Source organism: Chiloscyllium plagiosum, chromosome 3, assembly GCF_004010195.1.
Source record: "Chiloscyllium plagiosum isolate BGI_BamShark_2017 chromosome 3, ASM401019v2, whole genome shotgun sequence".
NCBI classification, from domain to species: domain Eukaryota; kingdom Metazoa; phylum Chordata; class Chondrichthyes; order Orectolobiformes; family Hemiscylliidae; genus Chiloscyllium; species Chiloscyllium plagiosum.
This window is the reverse complement of record NC_057712.1, coordinates 20246606-20273892: the sequence shown is the minus strand read 5'-3', so window position 1 is coordinate 20273892 and position 27287 is coordinate 20246606. Positions and strand designations below refer to the sequence as shown.

The 27287-nt window shown below is 41.2% G+C and overlaps 2 protein-coding genes and 1 long non-coding RNA gene across 8 annotated transcripts in view; 2 read left to right on the top strand and 1 right to left on the bottom strand.

The window, feature by feature from the left end:
* On the top strand, positions 1-21941 carry rsad2 (radical S-adenosyl methionine domain containing 2). The gene is made up of 7 exons (XM_043678432.1): positions 1-90; positions 9727-10067; positions 11472-11633; positions 12657-12886; positions 14334-14483; positions 17299-17331; positions 19632-21941. Exons 2-7 carry the CDS (start codon positions 9764-9766, stop codon positions 19794-19796), a joined length of 1044 nt encoding a protein of 347 aa, XP_043534367.1. The 5' UTR covers positions 1-90; positions 9727-9763; the 3' UTR covers positions 19797-21941.
* LOC122541590 lies at positions 12900-19639 on the bottom strand. The gene is made up of 3 exons (XR_006309620.1): positions 19552-19639; positions 14851-15078; positions 12900-14054 (listed from the first exon to the last, which is right to left on the bottom strand). It is a non-coding gene; the product is annotated as an uncharacterized LOC122541590 (long non-coding RNA).
* Positions 21942-27026: 5085 nt separating the features above from the next.
* Positions 27027-27287, top strand: part of LOC122541537 (probable E3 ubiquitin-protein ligase RNF144A-A) — a 68240-nt gene continuing 67979 nt past the window's right edge. For 4 of the 6 annotated variants that reach the window (XM_043678384.1, XM_043678376.1, XM_043678369.1 and 1 more), the window contains exon 1: positions 27028-27262. The gene's annotated coding sequence lies outside the window, so the exon portion shown is untranslated. Of the gene's footprint in view, positions 27263-27287 lie in introns of all 6 variants that reach the window. The other 2 variants (XM_043678407.1, XM_043678399.1) reach the window with 1 other exon arrangement.

Genomic DNA, 27287 nt, shown 5'->3' with positions numbered 1-27287 from the left:
AAATCTAACGAGGAGCGTAAAGGTAGACAGTAAAAGCTTTCTACTGGGCATGTAACGGGATACAAAAGGATAGACGTGGACGCATGCCAGGTGGGTATGGGAGCCTTTATAGTGGAGATCAGGGAAACAGCAGAGAAACAAACGGTTACTTTGTGTGTGTGTGTGTGTGTTCACAAAAGATACAGCACATTTCCTGGAAACACCACTTATGGAGTCATAGAGATGTATAGCATGGAATTAGACCCTTCGGTCCAACCCGTCCATGCCAACCAGATATCCCAACCCAATCTAGTCCCACCTGCCACGACCCCAGGGAAAAGACTTTGTCTATTTATCATATCCATGCCCCTCATAATTTTGTAACTCTCTATAAGGTCACCCCTCAGCCTCCGACGCTCCAGGGAAAACAGCCCGAGCCTGTTCAGCCTCTCCCTGTAGCTCAGATCCTCCAACCTTGGCAACATCCTTGTAAATCTTTTCTGAACCCTTTCAAGTTTCACAACATCTTTGAAACTGGGGAACTAAAACAAAATTAGTATCAGTAAAGAATCAGGAGAACTTAGCAAGATTGTGGGTCGATGAATCTCTGGGGCAAGAGTGCTGAAGAAAGTAGCAATAAGAGGTAGTGGGTGATTTGGTGAATATTAACGATTCTGTATGTTCTGGAAAGGTTAGTGACAATTGGAAGGTAGCAAACATAATATTTAGGAAGGGAAGAAGATGATGAAGAAAAAGCAGTGAACGACAAAGCTGTTAGAATTACATCCAAATTTATTAGAATTTATTATAAAGAATGTGATAACCGGACATTGAGAAAAGAATGGCAAAATTGAGCAGAGTCCAGATGGATTTATGAAAAGGAGATCATGTTGGACAAACTTTATTTGATCGTGTTACATGTAGCATAGAAAAGGAGCATTAATAAATGCAGTGGGTTGGCACTTCAGAAGACCCATACTAGATAAGGTCCCACACAAAATGTTAATGAAGAAAATTGAAGCACATAGGATCAAGGTGGACATAATCTTCAGATAACGGACAGGGCATTAAAGACTGAGATTAGGATGGTTAGATGGCATTGAATATTTGGAACTCTCTGCCCCAGAGTGCTGTGGAAGATCAGTCATTGAGAAAGGTTCAAAAGAAAAATTGATAGGTTTCTGGAGACTAATGACATTAAGGGATATTAGATTAGATTACAGTGTGGAAACAGGCCCTTCGGCCCAACAAGTCCACACCGACGCGAAACCCACCCCATACCCCTACATTTACCCCTTACCTAACACTACGGGCAATTTAGTATGGCCAATTCACCTGACCGGCACATCTTTGTGACTGTGGGAGGAAACCGGAGCACCCGGAGGAAACCCACGCAGACACGGGGAGAATGTGCAAACTCCACACAGACAGACACCTGAGGCGGGAATTGAACCCGGGTCTCTGGCGCTGTGAGGCAGCAGTGCTAACCACTGTGGAAGATAGTGTGAGGAAAGGGCATTGAAGAAACAATCAGCCGTATCATCTAGAATGTTGGGGCAGACTTGCCATGCTGAAAAGCCTATTCATGTTTCTATTTTCCTCACAGACACTATGGTGGGGAGAAAATGGGGGAGTGACACTTCAGAGAGGCAGCATAGTTAGAAACAGGAAAGGAGAAGTCACCATGCTGGGAGTTTTCTATAGGCCTCCGAATAGTCCCAGAGATGTAGAGGAAAGGATAGCAAAGATGATTCTCGATAGGAGTGAGAGAGGCAGGGTAGTTGTCATGGGGGACTTCAACTATCCAAATATTGACTGGGATCACTACGAGTACTATAGATGGCTCAGTTTTTGTCCAGTGTTTGCAGGAGGGCTTCCTGACACAGTATGTAGACAGGCCTACAAGGGGTGAAGCCACTTTAGATTTAGTACTGGGTAACGAGCCTGGCCAGGTGTTAGATTTGGAAGTAGGTGAGCACTTTGGAGACAGCGATCATAATTCTGTCAGGTTTACTTTAGAAAGGGGTAGGTGTACTCCACCGAGCAAGAGTAACAGCTGGGGGCAGAGAGGAAGATGTAGAACACGTGAGCCGTGGTTTACTAAGGAAGTGGAATCCCTGGTCAAGAAGAAGAAGGCTTATGTTAGGACAAAATGTGAAAACTCAGTTAGAGCGCTTGAGGGTTACAAGGAAGTCAGGAAAGACCTAAAAAGAGAGCTCAGAAGAGCCAGGAGGAGACATGAGAAGTTGTTGGCGGATAGGATCAGGCGGATAGGATCAGGGTTAACCCTAAGGCTTTCCATAGGTATGTCAGGAATAAAAGAATGATGAGAGTTAAATTAGGGCTGAAAATGTGTTGCTGGAAAAGCGCAGCAGGTCAGGCAGCATCCAGGGAACAGGAGACATTTCGGGCATAAGCCCTTCTTCAGGAATCATTCCTGAAGAAGGGCTTATGCCCGAAACGTCGATTCTCCTGTTCCCTGGATGCTGCCTGACCTGCGCTTTTCCAGCAACACATTTTCAGCTCTGATCTCCAACATCTGCAGACCTCACTTTCTCCTCAAAGAGTTAGATTAGGGCCAATCAAGGATAATAGTGGGATGTTGTGTGTGGAGTCAGAGGAGATAGGGGAAGCACTAAATAAATATTTTTCGACAGTATTCACTATAGAAAATGAAAATATTGACGAGGAAGATACAGAGATACTTGCATCTAGACTCGAAGAGATTGAGGTTCACAAGAAATACTGCAGAATGTGAAAATAGACAAGTCCCCTGGGCCGGATGGGATCTATCCTAGGATCCTCTGGGAAGCAAGGGAAGAGACTGCCGAGCCTTTGGCATTGATCTTCAAATCATCATTGTCTACTGGAATAGTGCCGGAGGACTGGAGGATAGCAAATGTGGTTCCCTTGTTCAAAAAGGGTAGTAGAGACAATCCTGGTAATTACAGAGCAGTGAGTCTCACTTCAGTTGTTCGTAAAGTGTTGGAAAAGGTTATAAGAGATAGGATTTATAACCATCTAGAAAAGAATATTGTGATCAGGGACAGTCAGCACGGTTTTCTGAAGGGTAGGTCGTGCCTAACGAATCTTATTGAGTTTTTTGACAAAGTTACCAAACAGGTAGATGAGAGTAAACCGGTTGATGTGGTGTATATGGATTTCAGCAAGGTGTTCGATAAGGTTCCCCACAGTAAGCTATTATACAAAATGCGGAGGAATGAGATTGTGGGAGACATCGCAGTTTGGATCAGTAATTGGCTTGCTGAAAGAAAACAGAGGGTTGTAGTTGATGGAACATGTTCATCTTGGTGTCCAGTTACTAGCAGCGTACCGCGAGGATTGGTATTGGGTCTACTGTTGTTCGTCATTTTTATAAATGACCTGGATAAGGGCTCAGAAGGGTGGGTTAGTAAATTTGCGGACAACACAAAGGTTGGTGGAGTTGTGGTTAGTGACGAAGGATGTAGTAGGTTGCAGAGATACATAGATAGGATGCAGAGCTGGGCTGAAAGGAGGCAAATGGAGCTTAATGTGGACAAGTGTGAGGTGATACACTTTGGACAGAGTAATCAGAATGCAAAATACTGGGCTAATGGTAAGATTCTTGGGAGTGCAGATGAGCAGAGAGATCTCGGTGTCCATGTACACAGATCCGTGAAAGTTGCCACCCAGATTGACAGGGTTGTTAAGAAGGCATACAGTGTTTTGGCCTTTATTAATAGAGGGATTGAATTCCGGAACCAGGAGGTTATGCTGCAGCTGTACAAAGCTCTGGTACGGCCACACTTGGAGTATTGTGTACAGTTCTGGTCACCGCATTATAAGAAGGATGTGAAAGCTTTGGAAAGGTGCAGAGGAGATTTACTAGGATGTTGCCTGGTATGGAAGGAATGTCTTCCGAGGAAAGGCTGAGGGCCTTGAGGCTGTTCTCGTTAGAAGAAGGTTGAGAGGTGACTTAACAGAGACATATAAGATAATCAGAGGGTTAGATAGGGTGGACAAGGAGAGCCTTTTTCCAAGTATGGGGACGGCAAACACGAGGGGACACAACTTTAAAGTGAGGGGAGATAGGTATAAGACAGATGTCAGAGGTAGTTTCTTTACTCAGAGAGTAGTAAGGGTATGGAATGCTTTGCCTGCAACAGTAGTAGATTCGCCAAGTTTAAGTTCATTTAAGTCATCATTGGACAGGCAAATGGACGTACATGGAATAGATGGGATGGGCTTCAGATTAGTATGACAGGGTGACGGCAACATCGAGGGCCAAAGGGCCTGTACTGCGCTGTAATGTTCTATGTTCTACGTTCTATGTAATATGCTGACTTGCCTCTTCTTTGCTGGAAGCACATTGTGACTTTTTTTAAGTTGACAAGACACTGCATTTATCGGGAAGGTTTATAGGGTTTTGAGGATATAGTAGTAAATTGACAGCTCTGGAGTCAACAGACACATACGCTGAATGGGCTCCTTCTGTACTGCATCAAATCATGATTCTACGGTGGGCTTCATCCAATAGCCAGTGCCCCTACCCCACTCCCAAAACTGAGAGTGGAAATCTGGATGCACAATTAGCCCACACTTGTAATGAAGGCAATGACCCACTGTTTTCAATTATTTCAGCTTCCATCCAACACTAACTGCCAACTGATGGCCTGAAAAGTTCAGCAGAGTTCATTATGATGGGCTGCAATTACAGCAAGCCTGCACAGCTGAAAGTTAGACTGGAGATTGTAGAGATACATTGCAGCTGAGGCATGTTCAAAGTTCAGTGGAAATTGAATCTCACCTGCAAAAGATAGTGGAATGTTACAAATGGAAGAAAGCGAGCTCCAGAGGTTTTGGACTGTGATCAAGGTGTGACAATGTAAACTTCAGAACCTTAATAACTGTTCATTGTTTGAACGAATCAGCAATAATCCTTTCTGAAATAAATTGTTTCCCAAAATAAAAGGAACAAGGATAAACTGTTGTACAGGAATTAAAAACACGTTGATGAACAAAGAGACCTTGGAGTTTCATAGCTCCTTGAAAGTAGAGTCACAGGTAGATAGGATAATGAAAAAGGCATTTGGCATGCTTTCTTTTATTGGTCAGAGTATTGAGTACAGGAGTTGGGAGGTCATGTTGTGGCTGTACAGGACATTGGTTAGGCCACTGTTGGAATATTGCATGCAATTCTGGTCTCCTTCCTATCGGAAAGATGTTGTGAAACTTGAAAGAGTTCAGAAAAGATTTATAAGGATGGTGCCAGGGTTGGAGGATTTGAGCTATAGGGAGAGGCTGACTAGGCTGGGGCTGTTTTCGCTGGAGTGTCGGAGGCTGAGAGGTGACCTTCTAGAGGTTTATAAAATGATGAGGGGTATGGATAGGATAAATAGATAAGGTCTTTTCCCTGACTTGGGGGGAGTCCAGAACTAGAGGGCATAGGTTTAGGGTGAGAGGGGAAAAATTTAAAAGGGACCTAAGAAGGAAAATGTTTCACGCAGAGGGTGGTGCATGTATTGAATAAGCTGCCAGAGGAAGTGGTGGAGGCTAGTACAATTACAGCCTTTAAAAGGCATCTGGATGAGTATATGAATAGGAAGGGTTTAGAGGGACATGGGCCAAGTGTTGGTAAATGGGTCTCGATTAGGTTATGATATCTGGTTGGCATGGACTCATTGGACTGAAGGGTCTGTTTCCGTGCTGTACATCTCCATGAGTCTATGACTGTAATTAACTATACCTGGGAAGAAGGAGTCAAAGCAACATGAGCAAGCTTTCCTAGTAGAGAGGGGATAACACTGCTTAATATCAGCACAAACTACTGCATCGTGACAAAGGGGCATTTAAGATTGTCTGCAGAAGGAATGTCCTGAAGTAAAGGGGTTCATTGCAGGACTGGCTATTTCAAATAGAAGCTAACGCTGAATGTAACAAGCTACTTCTAATAACAATATAAGTTTCAGACTTGAGGTCTCCAGAAATGTAATCAATGTTGGGAATAAAAGAATCTAAAGGAACGTTAATAGTGTCACACCACAAACTCGAAAGAGAGAAAATTGTATAAGAATCCAACATCTGAACAACTCAGCAGCAGAACATTAGATTAGATTAGATTAGATTACTTACAGTGTGGAAACAGGCCCTTCGGCCCAACAAGTCCACACCGCCCCGCCAAAGCGCAACCCACCCATACCCCTACATTTACCCCTTACCTAACACTACGGGCAATTTAGCATGGCCAATTCACCTCACCTGCACATCTTGGGACTGTGGGAGGAAACCCACGCAGACACGGGGAGAACGTGCAAACTCCACACAGTCAGTCGCCTGAGGCGAGAATTGAACCCGGGTCTCTGGCGCTGTGAGGCAGCAGTGCTAACCACTGTGCCACCGTGCTGCCCACATGGAAAAACAATGCTGCAAAAGGATTGAACCCTGGACACGTATCATGGCAGACACTGTTGGTTGCGATCGTAGCTAAAGTCCATCATTAATGGGGTAGTAGCCAAGTTGCGCCATGAGGCCTAACTTGCTTACCATGAGAGGTCTTATTTTGATTGCTACATGCAATAAAGTTTAAATCATTGCTTCAGTACTTGATTGTGAGATTTCATAAAAAGTAACCTGAATTAAAGGTAACTTTTGATAATTTTCATACAACAAATGGGCTTTGGTACAGGGGATGGAAATGGGGAAAGATATCCTTGTACTCACATGAAGCTCTTCAGAACATGCCCAGAGGTCAGTGAGAGCAGACGGTCAAAGAGGGCAATGTCAGGAGTCAACTTCTAAGGATTTGGATGCATTTCGTCTCCCAATTTTGACATTGCTTCACTTTTTCATGCGCTTGTTGTGCCTGCCTCAATGCCTTTCTATTTTCTATGATCCCTTTTAATGCTGGAGAAAATGTGACACTTGTACTGAAACAGAGCAATTAGAAGGCAAACCAAAAGGAGAACACAAAAATACATAGTAGAACGCCAGCAAACTTACAGGATGAAAATCAGGAGTAGGTCATTGGCCCCTCTAGTCTGCTCTGTTATTCAATAAGATCTTGACGGATCTGACTGTGGCTTCAATTCGTACCTCCCTTCGACAAGAATGCTGGAGAAATCAGGGTTATGCAATCCCATGACAGAGAGGAGCAGAAGTCAAGACCTTCCTTAATATGTCTTACTATAAGCTAAAGTTGCAAACAATCACATGGAGAGGAATCCTGCAGGAGATTTACTATTATAAAGAGAACCATGGAATGAATGGAAATAAACAGGAATATTAAAGCTGTGAGAGAACATTTTTTCTCACAGATACTGTGACTGACATCAGAATACAATCGACATTCCATTAGGGGTAACACTCACAGGCAAATTTGACAGACAAAACAAATATCAGCCAAACAGGGTCCAAAGGAGGTGGCCTTCACTCAAGACGTCAGTACAAGTATCGTCTCTGGCTAATGAAGTGAGGAATGGGCAAATACATCAATTATTGTGTCCTGCTAATGTGCTTTCAGCTATAGTAAATACCAACAGCATGCACTGGATTTTACGAGACCTTTGGGGATGGGCTGGCTGGTAAGAAGGTCAACAAAATGGGACAAAAACACATTGAGTGTAATGCCAGACACTTTCCTTTTGCAACTTCATTTCGCTGGCAGATGGAAAGATGATGGATAGGCTGGCAACTAAAGTGACCCACTTAAGTGGTAAATTAAAGGCCATTTGCTGCCTACATGGGCATTTTGTCCAAGTCCAGAAAGGCCTACCACTTCATTGTGCAGCCAAACTTAGTGGCCTTTCATAGTCTCTTGGCAGTAATGTGGAGGGACTTTAGTTTGGGAACTGTTTGGCCCATGGAATGCTGCACGGAATCACCTCACAAGTGACAATGATCGCCCCCATAGTAATAGTGCTTTCTGTCTTCAGTGACCCAATTTACCAGCCTTTGACGGCAAACAGCCCTCATTGCAACCTCATTCTCTATTTGCAGATCTGTGGGGCCGCTCTGTCTTATTCTGTGTGTGTGGTGGGGTGGGGGGGGAACAGTTCTTGGAGAAAAGGTTCTATTCTTAAGCATTGCAGCCAACAAAGTAAGGCCCCTGCAGATGTGGGTCTTCAGATTGCAGCAACAATCCCACAATTGAAATGTCTAGTGGGGCATTCATTTAAGGTTAGAAGGGGAAGATTCAAAGGAGATGTGAGGAGCAAGTTGTTTTACAAGAGAGTGGTAGTAGTCTGGAATGCACAGCCAGGGATAGTGGTGGAGACAGATACAATAGGGGCATTTAGGGACTTTTAGATAAGTACATGAATATGCAAGGAATGGAGAAATATGGACTAAGGGCAGGGAGAAGGGATTAGCTTAATTTGGTGTCATGTTCAGTACAACATCTTGGGCTGAAGGGACGTTCCTATGCTTTACTGTTCTATGTTCTATCAATGATGGAATTTCTGCCAACTCTGCAAAATTCTGGTTGTTGTCTCCAATCCCCTGCCATTTTCAGGCAATTATTAATATTGAAAAGAGAAAGTGCTGGAGAAACTCAGCAGGTCTTGCAGAATCAGTGGAGAGAAAACAGAGTTAAAGGTATGACTTAGAGTCATAGAGATGTACAGCAAAGAAACAGACCCTTCAGTCCAACTTGTCCATGCCAATCAGATATCCCAGCCCAATCTAGTCCCACCTGCCAGCACCCGGCCCATATCCCGCCAAACCCTTCCTATTCATACACCCATCCAAATGCCTTTTAAATGTTGCAATTGTACCAGCCTACACCACTTCCTCTGGCAGCTCATTCCATACACGTACAACCCTCTGTGTGTAAAAGTTGCCCCATAGGTCTCTTTTATATCTTTCCCCTCTCACCCCAAACCTATGCCCTCTAGTTCTAGACTCCCCCACCCCAGGGAAAAGACTTTGTCTATTTATCCTGTCCATGCCCCTCACGATTTTATAAGGTCACCCCTCAGCCTCCGACACTCCAGGGAAAACAGCCCCAGCCTGTTTAACCTCTCCCTATAGCTCAAATCCTCCAACCCTGGCAACATCCCTGTAAATCTTTTCTGAACCCTTTCAAGTTTCACAACATCTTTCTGATAGGAAGGAGGCCAGAATTGCACGCAATATTCCAACAGTGGCCTAACCAAAGTCCTGTACAGCCGCAACATGACCTCCCAACACCCATACTCAATACTCTGACCAATAAAGGAAAGCATACCAAACACCTTCTTCACTATCCTATCTACCTGCGACTCCACTTTCAAGAAGCTATGAACCTGTACTCCAAGGTCTCTCATGTTGAGTAACACTCCCTAAGAAATCAGGGAAATTCTTGTTGTTTACGTGTCATTGGCAGTTAGAAGTTTCTTTGAATAAACAGGGCCATAGGTTCTACCACACAGTGGATTGCATTTCTGTCTCTGAGCCAGAAGCTGAAGTCTCATCCAAAGACTGAATGGCCACAGAAAGTCAAAATGGGGCCAGACAGATTTACCACTTTGTAAAGACACAATACAATGTGGTAAGAGTGGGGAAGATTCTGGTTCAGCACTTCAGACGCTGAGTGAACTTTAAACAAAAAGGGACGCGTTGACAGGATACTCGAGGAAGCTATGATATGTTTTAGCTTTCGATTTCTCTTCTAATGAAATGAAACTTTGAACGAACCATGGTCTGAGTGATTACTCGTCATTCCGGTTACGTCAGAGACTATACATATATATACACCTAACCATCAACAATCTGTACCATCCTTGTTAGGAACACATTCCAAGTTCGCTGTGGTCAGGAGGAAAAAATGTACGTGGTGGTTATTTGCATTAAACTCCTGCTGCAAGCTTGCATCGACAAAGCGGGCGAAATCTCGCGCTGGTTGATGAGGCTGGTCGCCTTGAGGAAATGTGGGCTCATTGAGTGGAGACTGGGAAGAGTAACAAGCAGCGGTGGGACCCAGGAGCGGAGTGTGGTCCCCACCAGTGTCAATTACCATTTCACTCGCCAATGTAACTACAAGTGCGGCTTCTGTTTCCACACCGCCAAGTCATCATTTGTGTTGCCCCTGGAAGAAGCCAAAAGGGGACTAAAGCTACTAAAGGCAGCCGGTAAGCAAGCAGCGGAATTAGGTTTTGCAAGAGAAAGTTCAATTTCTCTTGGTTCAGAATGATGTTGTGGCTGCTCATTACCCGTTCAAAATTAATTGGGAGAGAATGCTCTTCTACTATAAGGGTTTTTAAAAATGATTTTAAAAATCCTAAATGACCTGCGGATGCTGGAAATCAGAAACAAAAACAGAAATTGCTGGAAAAGCTCAGCAAGTCCAGCAGCATCTGTGGAGAGAAACCAGAGTTAGCGTTTCGGGTCCAGTGACCCTCAAAATTGTTATTTACACCTTTTACAATCCACTTCTCTGGAGATGTTTTGGATACAAGTCACAGTTGTTTCTTTTGCATGATTATAGGGATCTTATTAAAGTCGCTTATTGACATGGAAGCGTGCAACAGGTACAATGGGCAAAAGTACAAAATACCATTGCTAATGACTGATATGCAATAGGGAGAGAAGAGATAGGGTGGAGAGTGTTCGACCAAATAGAGGAAACGATCGGTTGCAGCCAGCCATTGACACACAATGTAATGTTTGGGTCTGTGATATTATTACTACAATGTGGGTAGTGGTGCATTGTGGTAGAGATACCTCTGGACCAGGAGGCCCAAATTCAGGTCCTACCTGCACAAGAACTCTGACATTACAGTCTGAATAGCTTGATTAAAATATTCAGAAGTATTTCAGCTGTAGATGGACCATTGCTTCAAGAAATGTTAGTCTTTGCTCAGTGCTGAAGTTACAGGGAGCATCCACTCACCACACATTTGCAAAGTTTATTTTTCAAGTGTTTTAATATGGAAATGGAGTAATAGCGGTTCCAAACATTGCAGACACGGAATGTTGGGAATTCCATTAACATACAAAAAAGGAAGTGCTGGAGAAGATCAACAGGTCAAGTTGCATCAGTGGAGAGAAGACAGTGTTAGCGTTTGGAGTCCAATAGCCCTTAGGTCAAAACTTTAACTTTGTTTCTCTTTCCATGGATGCTGCCAAACCTGCTGAGTTTCTCCAGCAATTTCTGTTTTTATTTCAGATCTCCAGCAAAACTCAGTTCTTTTTGTTTTATTTTAAATTTCCATTTTGTTTTGTTTAGCTACTGAACTGGGAGGCTCACAAAAATGAATCTTTCTGACTATGTTAAGTATCTCATAGTTATGTAGACCAATTAATAATATTAATAAACCAAGTCAGTGATCTTACCACATTTCCAGAGGCAAATTGACAGAAATTCCTTCAGTGCCCATATACTTTAACCATATTGTTTATGTTCTGAAATCTGATTCCTATTTTCTAAATATGCTGTTCGACAAAAGTTTGGCAAGATTTTGTTAATTATCTATCTGTAACTGTTGGTATCTCATGATTCGATGCAAACCATTCCATTTGTCTTTCTTGCCTAGGTATGGAGAAAATTAATTTTTCGGGAGGAGAACCTTTTCTGGTCAATCGTGGAGAGTTTCTAGGGAAGCTGGTTCAGTACTGTAAGCGGGAGTTGAAACTGGCCAGTGTCAGCGTTGTGAGCAATGGGAGTCGGATCACCGAAAAGTGGTTTAAAAACTATGGTAATATACCAATACCCAGGGTCTGGGAATGGAGTGTGCCTATCCAAACATTCTAATTAATCACTGTTGAGAGGAGTTAAGCTAATATGTATGTATAGATGAAATATTGCGATATCGCACATTTCATAATTATTCGGTTTGATGTGTAATTAAGCCACAGACTAAGAAACTGGATGTAACATTCAATACCTAATATTTTCTTTGTTGAGTATTAAGGGCAACTCACAACAAAACCCAGCAGGATACTAGTTTGTTCAACACTGGAGAAAATGTATTCAGGTCGAATACTTGATAAGGATATGTTAACATAACTAGGGGCAAAATGTCTTTCTTGAATCCTTTCATTCAACAGTTTGAAAACTGAAATGTGTTTGAAAATGAATCCTTAATTTCATTATACTACATTTAGATTAGATTAAATTAGATTAGATTAGATTAGATTACTTAGAATGTGGAAACAGGCCCTTCGGCCCAATAAGTCCACACCGACCCACCGAAGCGCAACCCACCCAGACCCATTCCCCTTACATTTACCCCTTCACCAAAACCTATGGGCAATTTAGCATGGCCAATTCACCTAACCTGCACATTTTTGGACTGTGGGAGGAAACCGGAGCACCCGGAGGAAACCCACACAGACACGGGGAGAATGTGCAAACTCCACACAGTCAGTTACAACCCAATAAAAATATTCATTAATATCAGACCAAGTGCTCTGTTACATATTATACAATGAACTTTGAATCTATCTAAATGATTCCCCACTTAAGGGGGCTCATAGTTTTACTGAGATAGATAAAGAGCTGCCAACTATAGATGAGGAACCTTGTCTAAACTAAATAAAATTCCCAATCAGTTTGATGGCAGTGCAAAAATTGTACAGTCCCGAAGAATCTTTTTTGCAACATAATGCCAGGTAGTTTTTTTCTAAACAGTTATGCTGCACGCAAAATTTACAACTGTTATTAATCAGTTAAACTATAACTGGAGCTCACTATTTAACATAAAACATTAATGTTACAGGTAAGGATCTGGACATTTTGGCTATTTCATGTGACAGTTTTGAAGAGGACACCAATCGTCTCATTGGCCGTGGGCAGGGGACCAAAAATCACATCGAGAACCTCCTCAAAGTCAGAAATTGGTGCAAAGATTACCAAGTGGCTTTTAAAATCAACTCTGTCATCAACAGATTCAATGTTCATGAGGATATGAATGAACAAATCAGGATGATAAATCCAATAAGGTGGAAGGTAATTCAGTTACTTCACCTTCCCTCTTATTCTAAACTATAACCATTTGTAGGAACATGGAGGATAAGGGAAAGAACTCAAATGTGACTGTGCTGGAGAAAATTGCTATTTTGACTGGCCCAAAATCCTAAACTAGCAGACAAAGGCACTGTTTCTGCTCACTTGACATTTGGAAAAACTATTTGTATACATGTCTTGACAGTATATGTCTATCAGCTTTCTAGGGAGTTCTTAGCTGTTTAATCTGGTAGACTAAGTATAGAGCACCACCTGAGAGCAACAATGATCTCATTGCTGCCATCAGAACAATGGCTTACAAAAGTGCTGGAGAAACTCAGCAGGTCAAGCCACACTTTTGGAGAGACAAACTGAGTTAGCATTTCGAATTCTGTACACCTCATTTTCAAAACTGAAATTGTCTTTATTAGTCGCAGTAACAAACATGGCAGTTGGAAAGACCTTTTTTTAAAAATTAGCCTTCTTAAGTATTCATTTTGGTTACAACTGGTTATGATTTCTTCTTGTCTCAGCTGAAGACTGGGTGGAATTTTCAAACTAAATTAATATGCCTTTAATATAGGTAATGTGATTAGCTTAACTTTGGAGAATGGAGCTATTTATATCCATAGTATTCAGCGTGGATTGTCTCCATTGTAGGTTTGAATATTAGTGGCTTTGTGAAAAACTAGTTACTTCAAGTCTTAGAATTTGAGCTGTGCTCTGTTTATTTAGTGGTGATCATTCTGGAGGTCTATTTTTGGGTAGTTTCCCCAATCGAGCAATGAGAATGTGTAAATATTTTATTAAAAGTAAAAAAAAACTCATGAAACCAGCAAGGGAAACAAGCTTTCACTTAGAATTAACGTTATTGTGCTTTTATGGAAATCTGCACCATATAATATATACATTTTGAACCAAAATGGCAAGGCATAGGTCATTTCAGAAGATTCTGCAGTCAGCTGTGGCGGGCGGGGCGGGGGGTGATCATGGAAACATCAAATGCTGAATGATAAGTACATCCTAGCCTCAATGTGCTCTGAATGATAATGCTGAATTGTGGTGATAATATTGTGGCGGATGGTTCACTGCATTCTCCTTCTGCTTCTGAGTCTTTTCAAGTCCTGCTGAAAATGATTGAATGCATTTCGGCATTTCTCTTTCTCTGTGGCTGTAAGGATGAAAGTGTGTGAAATTTGTTTTTTGTCAATTTTGGATTAAATCTTGGATTCAAGTGCACAGCGGCATACACTCATAATGTATCACTAACTGACAATATTAAGGTAGTTTTACTCAGTTCAGCCTCATGAAGAGCTGGCATGGGAAGTACGATTAAAAAATACATTATGCATAAATGCATGATCTCTCAGGTAACTGGACAACATGAGTAGGTATGATTGTGATAGCAAGTATAGTATTTTGAGTATTAAAATTATTTTCTTCAAAATAGGTATTCCAATGTTTGTTGATTGAAGGGGAAAATGCTGGAGAAGAAGCTCTGAGACATGCAGAAACATTTGTTATCAGCAGTAAAGACTTTCAGAGATTTTTGGATAGACATAAGGAGATCAAGTGCCTTGTGCCTGAATCTAATGAGAAGGTGAGATATGTGGGAATAGACACTGAATCATGTATATATATTTGTGAGTGGCACAGTGGCTAGCACTGCTGCCTCACAGCGCTAGAGACCCGGGTTCAATTCTTGCCCCAGGCAACTGTCTGTGTGGCGTTTGCACATTCTCCCTGTGTCTGCATGGGTTTCCTCCGGTTTCCTCCCACAGTCCAAAAATGTGCAGGTTAGGTGAATTGGCTGTGCTAAATTGCCCGTACTGTTAGGTGAAGGGGTAAATATAGGGGAATGGGTCTGGGTGGGTTCTGTTCGGAGTGTCTGTGTGGACTTGTTGGGCCGAAGGGCCTGTTTCCACACTGTAAGTAATGTAATCATATCACTTGAGCAGCAGACTTACATGAGGGAAGCTGCTTCGGTTTTCCTTTATGATCAGATTCCATTCTATGTGAAAATTATTCATTTCAACACATCTGCTGTCACAGATTTAGCTTTTGTCTTCACTACTGTCAGTTACCAGTCAGCATGTTGCAGGATGTGACAGCTGCAGTCACATCTGGGACCCAAGTCCATCACTATACTGTCAAGAAAAATGCATCTCTAAGTTTGAAGGTCTGACTGCATACTTCTGTGAATTCAAATAAACACAAAGAAACACATTAAGAACTTGTATCACCCTTAACATGATAAAGCACACCATACAGGTTCACAGCAGCAATGTAAACCATACATAACACAGGCATACAAAGGGTGAGATTGGGACAGATAACCATATACTTAGTCAAATAGATGGGTTTTAAGTGATGCTCCAAGAATGAAAGTAGAGTGACAGAGAAATTTCAGGGGCAAATTCCAGAGCTTAGTGCTTGTGTAGCTAAAGGTACAGTCATCAATGATATATTAAAATCATGGATGCTCAAGAGGTTAGAATTAAAGGTAAGCAGTTATGGTATGAGAGATGTTAGGTAGAGGTGGGTTACATGTTTTCTGCAGCAAACCTATGAATCGAGCTGCATTTCCTGCCCAGTGCTAGGGTTCAGGACATCTGCTTGAGACTGGACAAGAATTTGTAATTGGAGGAGGATCCAGTTGCAGTGCTCCATGTAAGTACCAATGACCTAGGCAGAACAAATAAGGAGTTTCTGCAAAGTCAGTATTAGAAGCTAGGTGCCATATTAAAAAGCAGAAACTCAAAACTCACCATGTCTTGACTATGACCTTAGCATTGTACAATTTAGGTGTTCTTTTAATTTTCTCAGAGGCTTGCGGTTTTATGAAAAAGGCAGTGGAAGCAGAGTCCTGGAAGATTTTTAAGGCACAACTAAATGGACTCCTTTTAAGTAAGGAGGTGAAAAGTTATCAGGACGGGTGACAGTGCAGAGTGGAGGTCAAAATCAGATTAGCCATTTTCTTATTGAATGACAGACCAAGCTTCAGGGGCTAAATTCCTTCTCAGAATTTCTTCTCTCATAAGCTAGTGAATCTTTGGAATTGTTTACTGCTGAAGACTGTCAAGGCTGGTTCAGTAATTATATTCATGGTTGAAATCAGCAGAGTTTTAATCAGTAAGGGAATCAAGGGTTATGGGGAAAAAAAGTACAAAAGTGAAGTGGGTTATCAGATCAGCCGTGATCTCATTGAGTAGTTGAGCTGACTTGATGGGCAGAATGGCCCACTTCTGCTTCTTTGGTCTTATGTGTGTGACAGCTATCCCAGAGTATCGCATGGTTAGAGATAGGAGCATGCTAAGTCATGGAGGAATGGGAAAATAAGAATTTCAAAATCAGACACTGTTTAACTGTGAGTCAGTGTAGGTCAGTGGATGGATTGTATTTTGTGCAAGTTATGAAGCTGACTGCACAGATTTTGATGACTGCTGACTTTCCAAGGCTGGAATATGAGATGCCAGATAATACATTGGAACAGGCAAGCCTGGGCAAAAGCATCAAGGGCTTCAGTAGAAGAAAATATGGGGCAAGGTCGAAGACTGGTGATGGCCCAGTGGTGGACCTGCTAATATAAATGAGGCACGGAAATATTTTGCCCAACTAGTCTATGCCGACACAAAAGCCTCCTCTCATCTGTCCTCTCCTAAATTTATTATCATACCTCCGTACTGGGATCATCCGAGTAAACCTTCTCTGAACTGCCTCCAATGATTCAATATCTTCCTTTAAGGGGACCAAAACTGCTCACTGTACTCCAAATGTGGTCTCACCAGTACCCCATGCAGTTGCAGTAAGACTTCCCAACTCTTATACTCCAACCTCCTTGAAATAAGGGCTAACATTCCATTAGCATTGCTGATTACTTGCTGCGCCTGTGTTCTAGTTTTCTCTGTTCTGTGCACAAGTACTCCAGTCTCTTTCTGTTGCAGCTTTCCAAGATTTTCTCCATTTACATAATATTGTTCATTGTTCTCTCTTCAAAAATGAATAACTTCACATTCTCCCAGATTTGCCAACTCTTTGCCAAATTACATAATCTTTCAATATCTCTCTGTAAACTGTTTGCATTTTTCTCGCAACTTGCTTTACCACCTATTTTTGTGTCATCTGCATACTTATGCTAAAGCTAAGAATTGTTGAAAAAGCTTGTCACTTTTTCTGTTGTTGATTTCTATTGATGGTTGTAGCTAACAACCTGTCCATACTGAGGACATACCCTATTGCTAATAATACTGACTAATATTGCTAATAATCCTGTTAGTTCTTTAGTTCTGTATTTGTTTCATTGGTGTGGTTTTGACTTTTGTACATAATCCTACATAATTTATTTTTAAAAACTGGTAATTCTTATCTTATGAACAACTAAAAGATCGTAATATATGCTTGCGATCTCTCTACAGATGCGAGATTCCTATCTCATCCTTGATGAATATGTAAGTACTGTACTATTAAACCTAATAGAATACAATGCTCTCTTGTTAAGTTTTCATTGCTATGTATCATAATTTGCATTTTTTAAAATGCTAATATAAGTGGACACATTAATACGACACAAAGACGTTCACCCAACCTATACATTATGAGAAAACTAACTTAAAGTGGGTTCTGGAAGAAAATTCAAAGTAATATTCTGAAGAGAATTGGACATTCACTTAAAACATGACCACTACGTGGAAAGAGCAGAGAAATGGGACTAGCTGGATAGCTGTTTCAAAGAACCAGCACAGAAATTCGGGCAGCATGGGGACACAATGGTTAGCACTGCTGCCTCACAGTGCCAGAGACCCGGGTTCAACTCCTGCCTCAGGCAACTGTCTGTGTGGAGATGGATATTCTCCCCATATCTGCATGGGTTTGCTCAGGATGTTCCGGTTTCCTCCCACGGTCCAAAAATGTGCAGGTTAGGTGAATTGACCATGCTAAATTGCCTGTGGTGTTCGGTGAAGGGGTAAATGTAGGGGAATGGGTCTGGCTGGGTTGCTCTTCGGAGGATCGGTGTGGGCTTGTTGGGCCGAAGGGCCTGTTTCCACACTGTAAGTAATCTAATCTCTCTCTAAACAATTGTGTAGTAAATTATTTCCTTCTGTAATGCATGATTGTGTCGGATAATAATTTCTAGAAATCTATTTAGAGGAAGTAAAAGGATGATCGCCAATTCCAAATGCAAAAGTGTTGCGCGAACATCATTTATTTTAAATAGAGAAGATTACTTAATCCTCTACTGTAACATGTTTAATTTATGATGATTTCTGCATTTGACAAATGTGAGCAAATTAAGTGAGGGAACATGGTAACATTAGTGAAGAGAGAATGATAGGTGAATTGTTCCCAGAACTATATTCATTATTATACACATAACAAATCTATGAAACACAAATATTCACTAATACTTCAAATTCTGTTTGCACTAGAAAAATACTAAAACTGTTGAAATGGCAGAGATAAACTGAAGATCAAAATTGCATTCAGAATTGTAATGTTTGTATTGCCTTCTAAAGTTACATGGACACTGAAAAATTGAAATAGATCGCAGAATCTGTAGTACTGACATTTTATATGCACTACGTTTTGTCATGCAGTTACAGAATTTAGATGTCATTGACTAGGTATTTATTACTGTTCTGTAATTGCCCTTGAGGAAGTGGTAGTGAGGTGCCTGCCTGAACAGTTGTGGTTCATGCGTGCTTCAGCCATGCAATACTGTTTGCTTGACTTGCATTTTGGCTTGGTTAGCTCAATTGGCTGGAAGGCTGATTTGTGACGTAGAGTGACACTAATAGTGTGGCTTCAATTTCTGTACCAGCTGAGTTTACCATGATGCACCCACCTTCGCAAACGTGCTCTCCATCTAAAGTATCATAACCCTCAGGTTAAACCACCACCAGTTGTCTCTCACTCCTCTCTCTTTAGAGGGAGAAGCCATATGATGATGTTACCTTCATGACCCTTGTAGTGAAGTGGTAATGTTCTTATCTGTAGGCTAGGAGGCCAGGGTTCAGGTCCCACATACTCCAAGAGGCGTACAATAATAGTTAGGAAATAACCAGTGCTGTCTTCTAAAATGAATGACTTCACAGTTATCCAGGTCTTGCTGCATTTAGACTGGTTTAGTATCTGAGAACCAGAAGCATTGTAGTCCTAGGTTCTTTGTATGCATTTGTGTTGTCACATTGCAATGAAATAATACTATCATGATCCTGTACATATGACATCACAATGAAGCTCAATTACTTTGCTTGTATATCAGTTTCCAGATATGCAAATAAAGACTCAATATTGCAAAATTTTACACCAATGTCCTTGTACAGACCATATCTGACTGGGTTTTCTGCCAACTCTCCAAATATAGAAACGTCTTGAAATTTATTCATATTTTCAGAACACAATAAATTCATTGAGAACCGGGCAAATAATGTATGCACACATACACAATTGAACAAATTGGGGCATCTTAAAATTTGATGTTGTTTCAAAATAAATTGTGAAAACTAATAATTTCACAGTTTTTACTTGTTGGAGGAACAAAAGCAGTGGCACCCATTCACTGGAACCTAGTTCAGCAGTGATATAAAACAGGCAATGTCCGAAATGCCCAGACTATCATCTCTGGAATGAACAATGCATGTACCTCAATGGTGAAGTAACCAACATACCTTAGAGATGATGTGTACTGTATAGTTTATTGAAGAATTTTATGATTCATCATTTTTATCTTCATGTAAATATTTTTCAGATGCGCTTCCTAGATTGTACCCAAGGCAGAAAAGATCCATCAAAATCTATTTTGGATGTAGGTGTCGAGAATGCAATTAAATTTAGTGGGTTTGATGAGAAAATGTTTTTTAAACGTGGAGGTAAATACACATGGAGCAAAGCAGATATGCGTTTGGAATGGTAACTGTTGCTCTATATTCTTGCCTGTCTCAATTATGAAATATTCAAGCAATACACATTTTATGGATTCAGAAAATGACTTTGAACCCTGTCAAAGTATTATTGTCCTCAGCTGTCAGCATTGTAATTCTTTTCTTAAAACAAACAGTGCAGTATTTAGGATGATATTAACAATTGAAAATAATCTGGCATTCAATGCGATGTCCATACAATTCACATACCTGAAAGATTTTTATCGGCTGAATTGTAACGTGAAGCTGCAACGCTAGAGTTTAAGAAAAGATTTGATGCACCCAGAAAATAAACATTGTTGACATGCATTACCGCATGTAAAAATAATTACCAGTTGCATTATGGACAGGTAAATTTTGGGAGGCTGGGTGTATTTTGAATGGTTGGTGTTTTTACTTGATTCAAACAGGTTACAATATGACCGATGAAAATATAACAGTAATGACTCAATTTTTTTGAAAAATGTTCAAAAGTCTCTCATTGACTTCTGCTTTCTGGAAGTTGCTGCTGTGGATGAACCTCAGAGGTTGCACACTGGCAGCAAAAATTAGAGGAACAGAGTTCTCCATTGGTTGAACTCATACTTGGCACAAAGGAATCGTGATTCCTGGAGGTCAATCATTACAGACCCTGGCAATTGTTGCAGGAGCTCCTCAGTAGGCCCCAAGTACAGTGCACTCTGGTATAATGCATGATGGCTCTGAAGAAACTGTACCCACTTGTGAAATGATCAGGAAGAGAGCACAGATTTAAAATAATTGGCTAAAGAAATAGATATTAGGGAATTTTCTTTGGGGGAGGCGGTACAAACTGTGTGTAGGCAGACAGTATTACTTTAGAACAGCATCATGGTCAGTACAGACATGGTGGGCTAAAGGGCCTGTTCATGTGCTATACTGTTCAATATTCTATTTTTTGACACAAAAGATCAAATATTGATTTTTACTTTACATGATCAACATTGGATTTATGATTAACATGGAAAACTAATTTTTTACTTCACCGTTTTTAAAACGCTTTCATTAATGAATGTTTGAATTGTAATACATACACGACGTACAATACTTCAAAGTATTCATAGTCTGTTATGTCAGTTCGGAGTGAATATTCACTTTAATATTGTTTACTTTTTGAATAGAAATATCTCACTTGTCAGAATTTATCAGAATTTCATCTTCATTTATTTATGTCACAGAAGTTACTGTTTCAACAATGGTTTACATTTTTTGCTTAAGGCACTATACAGCCTCACAATTCCAGTTTCTACAAGATTCTATTTCCATTTCTGTGACATTCTGATAATAGGCAGCAATTGCAGAAAACATTTATGTGTTACAGCAAACACAGAAAACAGTGGTTTATTTCCAATCTTGGCAGTGCAAAATAAGAGGAGCTGATATTTAATTTATTACTAACCAACTTGATACGAAGCAAAATGTTTAACCAAAAAGACAATTAACAGAAGTTTATATCTTTCCTCTTATTTTCTTTTATATTCACCTGCCTTTGTCTCCTGTGGAGTACCATACAACTCCTCTCAAATTATCTCTAACTTTCAATGATGCACTTTCACTGACATTTTTATTTTAGGTTAGAACCAATCACACCCTGAAAGAATAAAACATTACCTTTTGGTCTTAGTTTCACTTACTCATTGGTTTGTTTGTCTTAGCTGTTGCTAATTTTTCTCTTCCTCCTTTTTTTAATGGTCATTTTGCCCCTTACAGTATTTGTTTACCCCTTTTCAATGCTCTCTAATCAAAATAGTTTACTTTGCTTTTCCATCCAACTCTTTCACTCTTTACTAAGCAACTTCTATTAATTTCCCCATCTGCCTCTATAATTATTCATTGTGACCACCTAGCCTTATACTGAAACTTGTCATCTATTTTACTACATTATTAAAACTAATCTCAGTCCAAATAGATTTCCTCACAAACACATGCTAAGCTCTGATGTTTAGTTAAGTGTAAGAGTTCGTAATTTTTAATTGTATATAACTTATGCAACATTCAGTGCAATACCATTTAAGTATATGTTATTTTGTGTAAATAATGCTGGCATCAACTTGCAATGTTTTGTATCAATTAATAACTTAAAAAGTTTGAATAAAGTGAAAAAGTGTGTAATGCCGACATTTGTATTCAATGTTGTTTTGCGTAAATTTATTTTCCAATAAGGCAACACTTGTCTTTTTATTTATTTAATATTAAGTACATTTCCAATGTATTATTGTAACGTGAGTCATAGAACTATACACTGAAAATAGTCTCAATGAAATCATGGCAAAGAAGCAAGAGAACATAAACTTACCTTAGAGCCAAGTGGTTCCAGCATTCTGCTTCCAATTTTAGCGTATGCTTTTATTTTAATGTTTCCTTCACCTTGCTAGATATACTGGGAATCCTAAGTAATCCTTGAGCAAGATAAGCTTGAATTTTCTCCACAGGTGTGCATTAGGCATAACATTAATTTAGAACTTTACAGTGCAATACAGGCCCTTCGGCCCTCGATGTTGCGCGACCTGCAGAATTTATCTGATCCCATCTAACCTGCACCATTCCATTATTAAGAACATGCATTTTGAGGAAACTATGCATCCTTTAATGTGAATTATACTAATGTGATTCAAAATGCATTCGTAGAAACAAAAAGTGCAGTGCAAATCTCAATATGTATTCAAAACTTCAATAAAACACCATAACAATAACTTGGGTTTCCTGCTGCACTTTGAAGACGTCCCCTAAGCAAGTGTAGTGTACTTTGTGAGTGGGACCTATAGAAAAGTGAAGGTTAAGGAGTGATCCTTAGGGTGATGTTGGATCACATGGAGTGTACACATTGGTATCGATGAGTTGAGCCAAATGACTTGTTTTATCAGAGTATTTAATGCTCAGAGTATGGTCAGAGGGATTGAGATTTTGGGGTATATTGTACTGGCACACAAGATCCTTAAGGCTAAATATTTATTTTGAATTCAGATTGCAAACGACTGGGGTGAAAACAGAGAAGTTGAAACTTTATTGCTGGAACAGCACAGCAGGTCAGGCAGCATCCAGGGAACAGGAGATTCGACGTTTCGGGCACAGGCCCTTCCTGAAGAAGGGCCTGTGCCCGAAACGTCGAATCTCCTGTTCCCTGGATGTTGCCTGACCTGCTGTGCTGTTCCAGCAATAAAGTTTCAACTTTGATCTCCAGCATCTGCAGACCTCACTTTCTCCTTGAAAACAGAGAAGAACTTCTAGTCTTTGATTTTTTTCATATCAACTCCTGTTAAGAGTCAACATCAAGACAGTTCCAAAACCACAAAGATCATCAATGTCTATCTGCTGTAGATAGCACTGTACCCTTTGCAATTCTGGAAAGAGCAAGGTTCCAAAGGAGAGTGATTGCCCTTGCCTACACATGTATTTGATTGATTTTGGCATCAAAGAATCCTAACAAATTCGAAGTCAATTTGACTTGAGGAAAACTCTCCACTGGTTGGTGTCATAGATCTCACAGTGATTATAAGTCTCAGTCTCATAAGCATAGATCATAACCCTAGATCATTTATGGACAAAGCAAACTTTTAATTCCAGCATATACCTTTTTAAAAGAGGACTACTACAGTCAAAGGACTACAGTTGTAAATTCAGTGGTTATCTGCAAAGCTCCTGGAATGTCACTCTTGGTCAAGTGTGAAAGCAGCTTCAAAAGAGATGGGAGAAAAGGGAGAAATGCATTACAAACTGAACCATAACATCCTGGAAATTGTCTCAAACTAATAATACCTGTAGACTGGGTGAAAGACATTTCAATTTCTCCCCTTTCAAAAATTAACAAGAACATGTGTGCTAGTGGAAAAAGGTATCCTTGTGGGCTGAGGTACTCTTGTGCAGGAGTCTGGTTTGAATGCTAGTGCACTGTGAAGGTCACATTTGAAAAACCACTCATTAGGCATCCCTCAATTGCAGGTAAGTCATTTTCCCTCTCAGACTCCTAGAAGTCTGTTGATTAACAAGCCAGTCAAAAGGAAACAGGACAAGAAATGGATTGTCTCACGCTAAGTGTAGCCACTATCAAAATGAAACAGGACAAAAGGGTTTCAACTAAACTGCAAAGCCAAGAATCCCAAAATTGACTACTTGACTATTAATGTTCCACGATAAATTCTTCACAAATGACACAGGGACTGATCTTTTAAGTGTCTGTTTTGGACTTACTCATCCATTCGAATCTGTGTGAATGGATGTTGCATTATGATTTTTTTCTTGCATCTAGGAGGATCGAATAAACACAGTTTTTCAAATTTATGATTAATCTGGCTCCTTTTCAGTCTGGGAGAAAGGGCAGCCTTTGTAAATCAACCTTGTTACAGTCAACTGAGGAGACAGGTGAATAAAGAAGGGAAGCCAGTACATCACTCCTCACCCAAGAACTTAATAATTTGGGGTATCCCATCTAGAATAATGATAATTTGGGAAATTTCACCCAGGGTCTGATCATAATTAGGGACTCATCTGGGATCTAGTAACAAGGATAGTCTCCCAAGCCCAAAAATCTTCAGCTTCATTAATGATCGTCCCTGCACCAAAAGATCAGAAATGGCAATGTTTGCTGATAATTGCAGAGTATTCAATACAGTTTGAAATTTTCCACATACTGAAACAGTTTGTGTTTCAAAGCAGCAAGACATGGACAACATTCAAATTTGGGCTAATAAACAGCAAGTAACGTTTCCACTGCTTACGTAGCAGGCAATAACCATCTCCAACTACATTTTTACTCCAACTGTTTTTACAAATACATCAAGGACAAAAGGGTAATTAGGGAGAGAATAGGGCCCCTGAAAGTTCAGCAAGGCGGCCTTTGTGTGGAGCCGCAGGAGGTAGGGGAGATACTAAACAAGTATTTTGCATCAGTATTTACTATGGAAAAGGACCTGGAAGATATAGAATGTTGGGAAATAGATGGTGACATCTTGCAAAATATCCATATTGCAGAGGAGGAAATGCTGGATGTCTTGAAACGGTTAAAGGTGGATAAATCCCCATGACCTGATCAGGTGTACCCTAGACCTCTGTTGGGAAGCTAGGGAAGTGATTGCTGGGTCTCTTGCTGAGATATTTGTATCATAGATAGTCACAGGTGAGGTGCTGGAAGACTGGAGGTTGGCTAACGTGGTGCCACTGTTGAAGAAAGGTGGTAAGGACAAGCCAGGGAACTATAGACCAGTGAGCCTGACATTGGTGGTGGGCAAGTTGTTGGAGGGAATCCTGAGGGACAGGATTTACATGTATTTGGAAAGACAAGGACTGATTAGGGATAGTCAACATGGCTTTGTGCGTGGGAAATCATGTTTCACAAACTTGATCGAGTTTTTTGAAGTAACAAAGAGGATTGATGAAGGCAAAGCGATAGACGTGATCTAAATGAACTTCAGTAAGGTGTTCGACAAGGTTCCCCATGGGAGACTGGTTAGCAAGGTTACATCACACGGAATACAGGGAGAAGTAGCTATTTGGATACAGAACTGGCTCAAAGGTAAAAGGCAGAGAGTGGTGGCGGAGAGTTATTTTTCAGACTGGAGGCCTGTGACCAGTGGAGTGCCACAAGGATCGGTGCTGGGTCTACTACATTTCATCATTTATATAAATTATTTGAATGTGAGCATAAGAGGTACAGTTAGTAAGTTTGCAGATGACACCAAATTGGAGGTGTAGTGGGGATGCAGTGGTAATGGAACCCTACAGAGTTGGATGATTTGAGCTAAAGGGCGTGGTGTAATAGGCTAGGGTTGTTTTCCCTGGAGCATTAGAAGCTGAGGGTTGACCTTATAGAGGTTTATAAAATCACGAGGGGCATGGATAGGATAAGTAGACAAAGTCTTTTCCCTGGGGTGGGGGAGTCCAGAACTAGAGGGCATTGGTTTAGGGTGAGGAGGGAAAGATATCAACAAGACCCAAGGGCAACTTTTTCATGCCAACGTTGGAACGTGTATAGAATGAGCTGCCAGAGGAAGTAGTGAAGGTTAGTACAATTGCAACATTTAAAAGGTATCTGGAAGGGTATATGAATAGGAAGGGTTTTGAGGGATATGGCCAGGTGCTGGCAAGTGGGACTAGATTGGGTTGGGATATCTGGTCGGCGTGGACAAGTTGGACCGAAGGGTCTGTTTTCCGTGCGATACCTCTCTATGACTCTGTAACTAGAACCAATCTAAACATCTACCCTCGACACTTAATGGTATTAACAGGGCTGAATCACCCAGTGGCCATAAACGCAAATACTTTGGCTACTTCAGAATTCTAATAATGGCACATGACAGTATTGTGTATATCCCTGCATCATTTGGATAAAGTAAAAGTGGCGGTCCCATAATCCATCTTCATTTCTGAAAGGCAGTTAGAGACGAGCAACGAAACGCTGCCTTTGCCAGAGCCGGTAATGTCCGATGAAAGAATAAAATTAAACTTTCCCTTTCACTCACTGCGTAAAAGAGCCCCAGTGGCGTTTCCTAAATATTGCAATGGATGTGTCCCTCTGTTTTAGTTTTTGCAACCGCATTAAAACCCGCGTGCAGTACTTAACCTCGCGGGGGAAGGGAATCAGTGCCAAGACTCTCATAGGGGGACAGATGGAACCAAGCCCTTCATCCCACCAATGCAACTTCGACAACAAGGCTATAAGGCCAGGTCGAGTCGCTATCACCTCAATACAAGAGGCATACGGCAACAAGGGGCTCGATATACCGGCCGCTGCTGAGCAACGGTTCACCCGGCGTTCCATTACCACTGTATCCCCACTTAGCAACGGTTCACCCGGAGATCCATTACTCCTGTATCCCCACTTAGCAACGGTTCACCTGGCGTTCCATTACCACTGTACCCCCCACTTAGCAACGGTTCACCCGGAGATCCATTACCACTGTATCCCCACTTAGCAACGGTTCACCTGGCGTTCCATTACCACTGTACCCCCCACTTAGCAACGGTTCACCCGGCGTTCCATTACCACTGTAACCCCACTTAGCAACGGTTCACCCGGCGTTCCATTGTTACTGTCCCGCTGACCGGTTCACCCGGTCTTCCACTGCCATTGTACACATTGCTTCTCCCCCACCCTCCACACAGACAGACAGACAGATACACGTTCTCCCGATTCGATTGTGGCTGGGGTTTCATTGGCCGCTGGTGCAGCAAGCGCAGCCCAGGAGGTGGGCTGGCTGGCGATGCTGGCAGTGACGCAGCTAGCCGTCCATGGAGTGCAATCTGTGTCGCGTTTCTACTGCCGGGTGCAGCCGGTGCCACCTATGTAGACAATAGAGGAGCGAAGCAAACACACAGTCTCACGCACAAAAATACACAACACTCGAATTTGAGCAGAGTCTCCGGGAGCGGAGAAAGAACAGGGCTTTATTGAACAGCTTCTGTTTCGACAGGTTTTGCAACTGAACCCCCAACTAAAGAGACAAAGGTGGGTCTAGTGTGTGTATGTTTGT